Source organism: Nothobranchius furzeri, chromosome 3, assembly GCF_043380555.1.
Source record: "Nothobranchius furzeri strain GRZ-AD chromosome 3, NfurGRZ-RIMD1, whole genome shotgun sequence".
NCBI lineage: Eukaryota > Metazoa > Chordata > Actinopteri > Cyprinodontiformes > Nothobranchiidae > Nothobranchius > Nothobranchius furzeri.
The window spans coordinates 62,457,093-62,469,110 of NC_091743.1; the positions used below are offsets into that span (position 1 = coordinate 62,457,093).

Here is a 12,018-nt window from a genome sequence, read left to right on the forward strand (position 1 = left end):
CAGGATCACTGTTTTCTACTGAATATTTCTGCAAGACCTTTATTGTCTTGAAACAAATAGTTAATTTAACCAGCAAATCAATTACCCCAAGACAGAGTCCCATGGCGTTTCACTCCTGTTCCTGACGTGTTTTCATTTGTGAATGATGACCGACAGTCATGGGAGTAGCTGGTCATATGAGGCCCAGTGTGAATGGAACTTTAACCCTCTGGAGGCAGGCGTTGCAGATTTGCAGCAGTCAAAACCTACCTGGTTACTCCACATATGTATTTCATGAGCATTTTTTAACTCAGACGTACCCCTGAAGGTGTTTATCCTTTTATCAAAACTTATTTTGAGCCTGAGAGGGTTCAAATTGGGACTTTCCATCAGTGGTGCAAATGTGAGACAAAAGCAGTGAAACGTGATCATCAAGTTAAAATCAACTTGCGTTTGAATGTGAATATGTTCTAGAGAAACCATTTACAGATGTATTTATGTCTCAGTCATGACAGAAACTGGATGAACAGCTTTGTTGAACTATATATACAAATTCACCAACTAATCTACATTTCTGTTTTAGCTGCTTCAATTTCCTTAGCAGGAATCAGCCATTATGACTCGATCTAATTTCTGACTCAGAGAAACAATTTTTACAATTCATGTGTAACGGCTTAAGAAGAACTGGAGGGGGCAGCAGAGCACAGTAAATATTACCACACTTCAGGTGAGGCAAAAGTAAATTAAAATATATAATCAGCTAACGTTTATTTCTTTTTAAAACCGATTTTTTTAAAAAAGGTCACAAAAACCCAGGGTGGTGTTGTTACAATATTCTTATCCTTAATTTATTTATACCGCTATTTCTTGCTTGCCACGTGTGTGTGTGTGTGTGTGTGTGTGTGTGTGTGTGTGTGTGTGTGTGTGTGTGTGTGTGTGTGTGTGTGTGTGTGTGTTTGTCCTCACAAATGTGAAATTTATTCAATGAGTGCAAAGCACTGAAGTAAAGTTGGTGTGAGGTCACCATCAAATATAAATTGGTGGTCCTAGTCAAATAGCAGTGGCAACTATGATTTGCTTTACATGTAAATTTCATTTTAACCTCCAAAAAGTAGCTCTTTTACGATAGTGATTAACTTTCACCAGTGTTTCTAAATGGTTATATATCAGTTGTTGGACATGAAATCAATACTGGATAAGACAGACAAAATAATACTAAAATATTCAGATTCAGGTACTGTTTTTGATTAAAATACTACATGACTGTTATTATGAAAGCAAGCTGAATCATAAAACCACTTAAATTTAACAAGTTGTATTTTGCAACAAACTAAAACTATATAAACATAATTGTAATTGTATATCTCCATGTTATCTGACATCTTTGGAAACAAAACAAAAAAATCACTGTTTAAACAATGTTTTGATAATGATGGCCTGGTGATATGAACAGCCTTTTGGATAATTACGGTGAACATTATAACGTTTCTAGAGCCAAAAGACTGGTGATAATTGGGTACTGTGATAATTAAACTGTATTGCCTACTTAAAATTTTCAACAATAAGGAAAATACAGGGAAGGTTGCCTTGCTGGAGGGGCACGTTTAAAAACAAAAATAAAAATAAAAATAAAAAAATAATTCCAAACCATTGCTTCAAAACTTAGTGTGTGGTTATAACAATAGCTTAGTGGCAGTATTAATATATCATGAGGGTAGGATAAATGTATTTTTCAACTTTATTGAAAATTACTATATCTATATTTACTATTTATATCTATATTTGTTACTATTTACTACACTATCTATATTTTATATACGTTATCAATATACTACATCAATGGATTACAAGAAAATAATCTCGCGAGAATATGACGTAGGGGTCGGTGGGAGTGTGAGGTATTATAAACCCTGGAACGTCGCCGTCCTTTTCGTTCGTCCTCAGTGCAGGATAACGAAGCACTGACAATCTACTCTCTATAAGGAAAACAAGTACATTATTTTCAGGTCACATCTGTGGAACGACCTTGTTTTTATCTTGTTCATCACACGGCATAGCAGGATTATACGACCTGGTGTTAATTTTAAAGGTAGGTTTATTAATGTTCTAACCTCATAGGCGGCGGCTTTAGCATTTTAGCTAACATTGAGCGAGGTCAACCTTCAGAGAGCACAGGAAGATCTTTAAATATGATTCAACTTTATGCTTTCTAAAAGCATTACGTTCAAAAGTTATTATTATTTTGTTAACACCAGGTACTTTACATGGCAGTAATGTAACTATATTTAACACAAATTATATTTATTTCAGGTTGCGAACGGGTTTCTGAGTAAAACCACGAGATTTTACCAGCTTTCACTCTTAATGTAGTCTATAAATTGATATTTCTATCTATTTACAAACATTTTATTAGCCTTATAAACTTTATCTTTTGGATGAAACTGTACACAAGTTTTGGACTTTGTCCTGGAATGTGGAAATCTGACATCAACTGGGAAGGAGTCCCTGGGAGAGGAAGGGTTTTTAGGAATTGTGTAAAACTTTCCCCTTTGTTTTGTAAGTACACAGACACTTGTTAGAATGAGTAAAGAAAGAGGTGACTGGCAAGTGATTATTTTCCTAGGTGTGAAGGTGCAACACAGATCCTTTTTCATGGGTATTTTTAATTCTTGACATGGTCATTTAGAGTTTTAACATGAAAGGTTTCTGGTTTTTAAGACAAAACAAACCTTAATTTGACGTCAAAGGTTTATCAAAGACCTTGACAGTAGTGTGACTTATATTTTACAGAACAAGGCCCATGTATACGACTATTTCCAGAACTCCATTTTTAGATAGTGTGACCTATATTGGCTATTGAGCTAACTAATATTTAATATATTATTGTTTTATTTCTTCTAGCTCTTTTAACAAGCACACCACTTCTCATAATGGATGTGATCATACGCCGTTGCCCGTTCTTGGCTGGTATGCCTCAGGCCTTCTTCCAACAATCCAAAAAGTCTCTGGTCACTTATGCTCAACGCTGCCCCATCATGATGGAGCTGGCTTCGAAACCCATGGCCCCTTCAATGGCTCGAGCACTTTGCTCTTCAACTTCTTATCATCAGACTGACACCAAGGTTGCAACTGATGGTGAGTGTGATAAAGGACAAATGTTTAAATTCTCTATTTGAAAAACAAATGTACAGCTGTGTAGCATGCTGGTTTTTAACCCGCTGGAGGCAGGCGTTGCGGATTTGCAACAGTTAAAACCTACCTACCTGGTTACTTCACATACATATTTCATGAGCATTTTTTAGCTCAGAAGTACCCGTGAATGACTTAGTTGTTTGTCCTTTTATCAAAACTTATTTTGAGCCTGAGAGGGTTATCTGTACATGTACACATTTTTCCACCTGCAGCCCCTAAACAGGAAGTGGAGCCTAAGCTGCCTGCTGGTCATCCCGTGGCTCCTGCAGGTCAAGTGGTGGCCTCCAAATGTCCTTTCCTGACTGCTGAAATGAACCAGAAGTACAGCGGTGTGGTCCGCCAGGTTACCATGGAGTTCCAAGAGGATGTAGAGGAAGTACGCACTGTCCAGAAAGGTAACTTCTGGTATTTATTTATAACATTTTAGTTCAACAGGCTGTGTATTAACACTGTTCTTTTTATGTTCAGAGGTGTCACCTGCCCAGGTGAAGCAGCCATCCTTGACCAGTACCAGTAAAGCTGAGGAGCAAAGGAATTTGATGAAGACTCTCCTAAAGCAGCGTCCAAAGAGGGTCACCCACCTGCTGCAGGACAACTTGTTCGGCAGAAGTATGGTGTTTTTTTTTTTGTTTTTTTTTTTTGCAGGCCAAGTCTTGCGTATTATCCAGTTTCCTTATTGATCAACTTTCTGTTGCAACAAAGTTGAGCATGTTTCACCTTCCTGTCCTGTCACAGTGTCCCGCTTCGAGTATGATGATTTTTTTGAGAAGAAGATTGAAGAGAAGAAGAGCGACCACACATATCGTGTGTTTAAAACTGTGAACCGCTTGGCCACCGAATTCCCGATGGCTGATGACTTCACTGGCTCTCTGGAGGAGAAACGGGAGGTGTCTGTTTGGTGCAGCAACGACTACCTGGGCATGAGTCGACACCCTCGAGTTGCTCAATCCATCATGTAAGTAATAAAGTATTAGTTAGCATTGGGGATAGACCAATATATCATTCTACCAACACATCAGGGTTTAAAACATTTTTGTCAAATTGGCGAACCAAACCGAGCTCATGGAGCAGGGCACCACGCATCTCATTGTCTAATCATTTTTATTTTTGTGGCGCTGTTACGACCGACTTGATCAGCGTTCGGTGTTCTAGTGGTGCTTTTGAGACCAGAAACATTCAGGTGTCCCACGCTGATCAGTCAGCCTAGTCAAAACTAATAAATACACCTGAAAACAATTCTGACCTTCAGTTTACCACCGCCTTATTAGAGTAACACCTTTTAATGTTTTGAAGGTGTGACGTCTTTTCCTGTCATGTTCCCAAATATTACTGCACATTATACAGATTTGTTTATTTTATTAATATTGAGAGTCACAATTTCAAACTGTCGGTGCTCATTTGTGGTATTTTCCATGAATTGTTGTTATATGAGCATAGAGTTTATTTATTCGAGTAGGTGTAGTTAACATTTCCTTTACACAATTTGAAACGTTTTCAAAAGAGGAGGAATATGTGTAGAAATCGGCCAAAATCACCATCGCACATCGTCCATTGGCTAACCTCCACTTATACACATCAGCAATAGAAAAAACCCAAATCAGTTGATCTCTAGTTAGCCTGCGTAGTCTACCATGAACATTTGATCCAGTTCTCTTTGTGCAGGGTCTGTTATGCAACAAGGCAAATGTTTAATTTACCTTGTCTGCTCCACTGATTGCCTTGAAGCTTTTGCCCCGCTCTGAGTTGCAATAGAAAAAACTAGAAAGGCTGAGATTCTGTTAGTAAGTAGACATAACCCCACTGCTACAAGTGGCCACTCCATTTTATTGAATAGAGTGGAATTTGGCTAAAGTTCAGCTGATAGTTTCTTTATACATTCTTCGTCTTGTTTGAGCCTGTCTGTTTTTCTCACTCTTTTTTGTGTTTTAAGCCTTTTAAGCGAGAAAGCTATTTATGTAGAAATTCTTAGTATATTTGAGCAATTCCTTATCTGCGTGTTGTCTGTTTCCAGGGATACTTTACATAGGCATGGGTCAGGGGCAGGAGGGACCCGGAATATCTCTGGGACCAGTAAATTCCACGTGGAACTGGAGCAAGAGCTGGCTGATCTTCACCAAAAAGACGCAGCGTTGCTCTTCACCTCCTGCTTTGTCGCCAATGACTCCACCCTTTTCACCCTCGCCAAGATGCTGCCTGGTAAATGAACCGTGCACTGCACAATTATTAAACAAAAAAGAGAGAAAAGGACTTTGTTTTGAAGTTTGCTGATTCCCTTTATCTATTTAATCTGTAACCAGGTTGTGAGATTTATTCGGATGCAGGCAACCATGCGTCCATGATCCAGGGCATCAGGAACAGTGGTGCTAAAAAGTTTATATTCCGTCACAACGACGTGGCTCATCTACGCGAGATGTTGCAGAAGGGAGACCCTGCCAAACCCAAGATTGTGGCCTTCGAGACCGTCCACTCCATGGATGGTGAGTTTTAGTTGTCTTTCTTTTATTTATCTTGTTTTGTTTACCTCTGCCACAGGAACGTTCTGACTGGACCAGGGTGCTGGATGACCCGCTTTGTCCTATCATTTCTCCATGTCACAGGTGCTGTGTGTCCTCTAGAGGAGATGTGCGACTTGGCCCATGAGTTTGGCGCCATCACCTTTGTTGATGAGGTTCATGCTGTAGGTCTATACGGTGCCAGAGGAGGCGGGATCGGGGACAGGGATGGGGTTATGCACAAGATGGATATCATTTCAGGAACTTTAGGTAAGAATCAAATCTCTTCTAAAGCAGAGTGATTATATTTAACTTTTTTAACATGTCCACGCTACTGATGACTAGGGTTGGGCATCATTTGATTTGTGAACGATTCCGATTCCAATTCCTCGCTTCGATTCCGGTTCCTATCGATTCCCAATTCCGATTCTTTGAAGACAGGACATGTTTTACATGAGCCAGCTAACCACGATCCTACTAGATGAAATCTTAACTTCAACATGAATTCTAACTCTACAAACAATAACATCGCCATCACTTAGACAAAAACATGTTTTGGAGAAAAATTGAAAAAGACTTGCAGAACAACCAGTGTGTTTGTTTCTGACCACGACCAAAGTCTGGAAGAAGCCTCTGGGATGAGAGGCTAAATGTCTCCAACATATCCAGAAACGTCCAGCTGTTTTCAGCTAAAACTCTCAGGATGATCATGTCCAGGATGACTGAGAACTACACCTCCATGCTGCAGCAGCATTCAGACAGGACAGAAAGTGAAACCTAAATGTAGCTGCTGTCAGTAACTAACAGATTTTAAACATGAAAACTCTCAACAGAAATAGTTCAGAAAGGAAATTAAAATGTTCACAACTTTGTGTGTGATTTATTATTATTATTATTATTATTATTTATTGTGGCAGAAGCTGGTGTGGTTCACCACAGAGAAGCTTGTCTAGCATGATGACTTTTTTCTACAGGTTATTGTTCAGCCTTCTGACGCTTTGTGTGTGTTTTTATTTCTGCAGTGAGACAAACTCGCCTCACACCGTCTAGAGTTTGTTCTTTAAAGCTTCTATTAAATCCACCGTGTTGACGTATTTGAACAAGTTTCCTCTACGCTGCAGGAGTTAAAGTTTATATTACGGAGTAAAAGTTCGGCAGACGCGTTTGTTTATATTTGGCCGCTGCGAGCCGGGTGGGGGGAGGGGGGACTCGGTGCTGCACACAGACCGCTGGTGTGATCAGCTCTGAAAAGCATTGATCACAATTTGCAGATCACGTTTATTTTTCACGGAGATCGGCCGCGGATTCCTCACCGGCATTCTAGGAATTGAAACTAGGAATCAAAATAAAAAAAACGTTGAGGGATTCTGGGAAAAATGAACAGTTGGAACCGGTTCCAATCAATGCTCAATGCTCGATGCCCAACCCTACTGATGACTTAGACAAATGGTCTTGATTTCTACTATGGTGTTTTATTTTGCTCTCTTCTTTGGGCCAAACCTCCCAGTCACTCCCAGACTCATGGTGCTCTTTGTGTTTGTGTTATCGTGAGGATTAAACCTCAGTTGTTGTCATCCAATATGCCAGAGAGCTCAAAGGAGCAGGAGCAACTCTGCTGTTGCTAGGAGACCGTGGACTCTCATTGCGCTCTGATTGAGTTTCCTTGTGTGGCTGTCAGGCTGAAGGGTTGATTATTTCTGCAGCTCTTGTGTAACAGCTGTTAGAGAGAGGTTAAAAGTGTGTGAGCTTTTTTATAAATCAGTGTTTTTAAATTAGTTTTCAATGATTACTCCAAACGTTTTTCTAAATCGCAGAATTAATTTATGTCCTCTTCATTTGCAGGCAAAGCTTTTGGTTGTGTGGGCGGCTACATTGCCAGCACCTCAGCCCTGGTGGACACGGTGCGCTCCTACGCCGCTGGTTTCATCTTCACTACCTCCCTGCCACCGATGCTCCTGGCTGGAGCCAGACAGTCCATCCAGGTCCTGAAAAGTGAAGAAGGTCGCACGCTGAGACGTAAACACCAACGTAATGTCAAGCTGCTCAGACAGATGCTGATGGACTCAGGGCTGCCTGTCGTTCACTGCCCCAGCCACATCATCCCTATCCGGGTGAGCTAACGTACACGCGGCCAGGTTAATTCTACATAACAAACCCTTATTTACACTTTTTAATCACATTATGTGTCTTGTTTTTTCATCTTAGGTGTCAGACGCTGAGAAAAATACAGAAGTGTGTGACATCATGATGAACCGCCACAACATCTATGTGCAAGCCATCAACTATCCCACTGTCGCAAGAGGGGATGAGCTCCTGCGCATCGCCCCAACTCCTCACCACACCCCTGAGATGATGAAGTACTTTGTTGGTGAGATGATGGAAAAATAAAAAAAAACAAGCTTATTGTTATTAAATTCAAAATAGGATCTTCAAAGTTCATTTGGAAATGAAATGAAACACAGGACCTGAGTTTGTGTTTGTCTCTGCAGAGAGGCTGGTGCAGACGTGGAAGGAGGTGGGGATGGATCTGAGGCCCCACTCATCAGTAGAGTGTACCTTCTGCCAGCAGCCACTGCACTTTGAGCTGATGAGTGAGCGGGAGAAATCCTACTTCAGTGGCCTAAGCCACCCTATATCAGCCTGCGCGTAAACACTACTAAACCACTGCTGGCTCGGAGCGGCACATACACACTCATTCCTCTATCACTGTCATAGAATGTATTACTCATCTTTGATATGTCCTATTATGTGAGCTATTTAAAATATTCTATGTTCAGATGTTCTATAATAACCTCCAAATAAAATATTAAGAAAATAAATGTTTGCATTTTGTGGACTGACTGCTTGGCTGAGCCCAGAGTGAGTTGGACTTGCATCAGCATGGAGACTGACTTCCTTCCTAAGTGCAGGAATAGCACGTCTTTACCAGTTCTGACAAACAGGTGGAGGGTTTAAGCTTCATGATGAGCCGTATAGCTGAGGCTTTGGTACCTTGAATCACCTTTGGTTGTTTACCTCCTTGGGAGGAGATTAAAGTCTGTGTTCTAAGTGTTGCAAGGGTGATGCCTAAGGCCACCTCCTTAATTTAATCATGAGCAGTAGTGTGCACACTCTTAAGTCCAGTTAGGAGCTCTTGAGACCTTTCAATAGGGAAGCTTGCAGTGTAACAAACAGAAATCTCATCTCAGAAAGACTCGAGTAAACATACAAGATTGGGATGAAAGTGGGGAGAAATCTAGCAATAAAGTATTTCAGACAAACTACATTGTCAAAATTGAGTCAAATCTGTTTAAAACAAACATTTCATAATTTTCTGGTCAATGTGGAGCACATTTCCGTGGTAAAGTTATAAATGATTGTACCTGTTGTAGATTTTGTACTTGATTGCCATTTTGAAACAATAGCTGCTGTAGTTGAGATCTAACTGCTAGTCTGTGAACAGCAGTCTTTAAATAGCTCTATTCTAGCATTGTTGGTTATTTATGTGGAATTTAGTAGTTATTTAAAGGCAGTAGCACTTCTTGTGCATCCAGGGCTCAGGTCAGATTTCCTATGTATTCTGACTGCCTTGTAAAGGAAAATTTGACCACAGTGTAAAAGTTCAGGTTGAGATGGGAGAAGCCTCAGCCTGCTATTGGGCTGGGCCCATTTGGACCACAATGACAAAATGGAAATGCTTTTCTTAGTGGAACCACTTCAGGCCAGACCCTTAGAGTAAACTGAGACTGTAAATGTTCATTAAAATTAAATTTCATGACTAGTGTAACATTTTGCAGCTTAAACTTAGCCATTAGCTTGTCCATCTTGCAGAAATGTAAACAAAAGCTTTCCAAGCAACTGTCCTTCCCAGGTAAAACTCCACATTTATCATTTTTATGTATAAATAAAAGAGAAGGTTTTTCGAAGATGATAATATGTTTAAAATGTTTTAAACATCACAATTGGCTTATGAACCTAGAAAAAATAGGTCACAATAGAGTCTGGCTCTACAAACAGGCTAAATAAAGATTGAGGAGCTTCATTATTTTCGTACTCTGGTGCTGAAAGTGAAACACAAGGTCAAATGTTTTCTTTTTCTTTGATTGGTTCTCATCAAATCCCAAAATAAAAATGTTTTCAGTGCTTTTAATGAAAGAATAGATCACCAGTCTGTTCAAGTGTTATCCCCATGTGGGTTGTGTTTGTTTTTCAGTTGCGTCAGACCAGGTGATTTAAATAAAAAGGCCCCATTCAGTATCTTATTACTCAGTTTTTGAAAACACACAGCGTGATTTTACCTGGTGTAATCTTACGCAGCGTGAGGTGGACCTACTAACCCAATAACCTCTAAAATCAGGCAAAGATTACGTAAAGGTGACCGTAAAACCCATATTCCCCCAAAATAAAGGTCACACGGACAATAAAACATGAGAAAAACGTCTCACTTTTTCCACACAAACAACGCTTAACTCTGAAGATGAACTATTGTTAACTCAGAGTTACTTAGCTCTAAAAAGATGACCTTACACTGTTTCTATTACAACAAACAACCGTGTCCCAACTTGTCAGGTGTTGTAAATATGGTTGGCTCATAAAAATGCAGAACATCTCTGAAAATGGAAGTGAGAAACACGTCTGGCCGTTTCAGAAAAGCCATGTTGGCTTACCGGTATTAATAAATGTTTCCACTGTGAAAGCAAATTCTCATGAGTTTGCATGAGGGAGCAGCTGCGTGTCACTAAAACAAGACTCGTCGGGTCTTCACGTTTTCTAATTTTAATAGTTGTTTCATAAAGTTTCATTTAAAATGTGCCGAACATCAATGATGTGAAACTGTTTGGTATTAGAAATAAAAGAGTAGCAAAGAAAGAAAAGAAAATATGGATAAATAACGTATCAGGAAATGCACCAAAAATATGTTTACTGGATTTGTTTTAGGAACGTGTTACTTCTAAGTTCATTTGAAAATGTTTTCACTTGAAAGCATGTGAAGACATTGGATGATGTAAAAGCATTTCAAAATGGACACAAAGGAAGTAGTTATACAAAATCCAGAAGCTAGTTAACTAGTAAATACTTTTTTTCTAAATGTGAAAAAGCAGCATTTCATCTGTTTCAAATCAGAACAAAAAGCTTATTTGTGATGAATGGCAACGAGCCTGTCACACCACTGAGAAGGAATTTCCTCCTGGGAGTCTGGGGATGGAATCCCACCCGGGCCCTCGTTTCTCCACCTTGCGACAAAAGGTTAGGTCAGTTAGGTCCTGAAGCAGCAAAGCAGCCCCAGATCATCACTTTACCACCACCGTGTTTGGTTGTTGTTGTCATGTTTCTCTGAAAAGCAGTGTTAGTTTTTCCACAGATAACAGAACATGACACAAAAGTTTCACTTTTGTCTCTTCGGACCACAGAATATTTCTAATAAAGTCTTGGGAACAACTAAGAGGCTTTGTAGCGAATTTGAGATGGACGTTGTGTTCTTTATGGTGATTGGATGTGTTTAGTCATTGATGTTATTTCTTATTTCTGCGTGGCTGGTGAAACCAAAGACCTGGTTGTTGTTGGATACCCTTGGAAAGAAAGAAAGAAAGAAAGAAAGAAAGAAAGAAAGAAAGAAAGAAAGAAAGAAAGAAAGAAAGAAAAAAGAAAGAAAGAAAGAAAGAAAGAAAGAAAGAAAGAAAATGATCTTTTATATAGCGCCTCTAGATAAAAATCACAAGGCACTTCACAAAAAACAAAAAAATTCAAAATGCAAAAAAAATAAAGTTAAAAGAATGATTAAAAATAAGGTTAAAATTAGAAGAAAAAATTATAAGAATTGTGATTAAAAATCTTCCTATAGTAAATTAAATTATCTAAAAACCTGATGATTATCTTTGTCTAATTTTTATTTATTTTTTTCTGTGCTGATCTGATGAATTTAAATTTGCCCAAAATAAATCAAACAAAAAAAAAATTGTTATTCTGTGACAGGACATTTACATCAAATACAACACTACACATATAAACTAAAATGGTCAAAAGAAAAGATCCATCCATTTTCTGTACCCACCTAACCACGCAGGGTTGCAGGAGGCCTGGTGCAGGTGGGCATGGATGTAATTTTCACTTTAGAAGTGAGGGGGACATGGGGGTTCGGGGGGGGGGGGGGGGGGTATCTTCACAATATTACAGTATGCTCTAATGGGAAACAGGCTTCAACACAAACTGTTGTTTTCCACTTGGTCCTAGAGCTCAACCAGTGTCAATTTAATTTAGCGTAATATTGTTTTTGGATGGTAAAAAGTGCAGGGGTCAAAACTTGACTTTGGAAAAAGTGGGGGGGACATGTCCCCCCCCATTACGCCCATGCAGGTGGGTACACCCTGGACAGGTT

The 12,018-nt window shown here is 39.4% G+C and overlaps 1 protein-coding gene across 1 annotated transcript; it reads left to right on the forward strand.

Moving 5' to 3' along the window:
• Positions 1-1,924: 1,924 nt before the first annotated feature.
• alas1 (aminolevulinate, delta-, synthase 1) lies at positions 1,925-8,482 on the forward strand. The gene is made up of 11 exons (XM_015959104.3): positions 1,925-2,068; positions 2,881-3,114; positions 3,384-3,566; positions 3,640-3,780; positions 3,907-4,126; positions 5,183-5,367; positions 5,469-5,648; positions 5,769-5,933; positions 7,506-7,774; positions 7,869-8,031; positions 8,153-8,482. The coding sequence occupies exons 2-11, from the start codon at positions 2,910-2,912 to the stop codon at positions 8,311-8,313; spliced, it is 1,872 nt and encodes a 623-aa protein (XP_015814590.1). The 5' UTR covers positions 1,925-2,068; positions 2,881-2,909; the 3' UTR covers positions 8,314-8,482.
• The last annotated feature ends 3,536 nt before the right edge of the window (positions 8,483-12,018 follow it).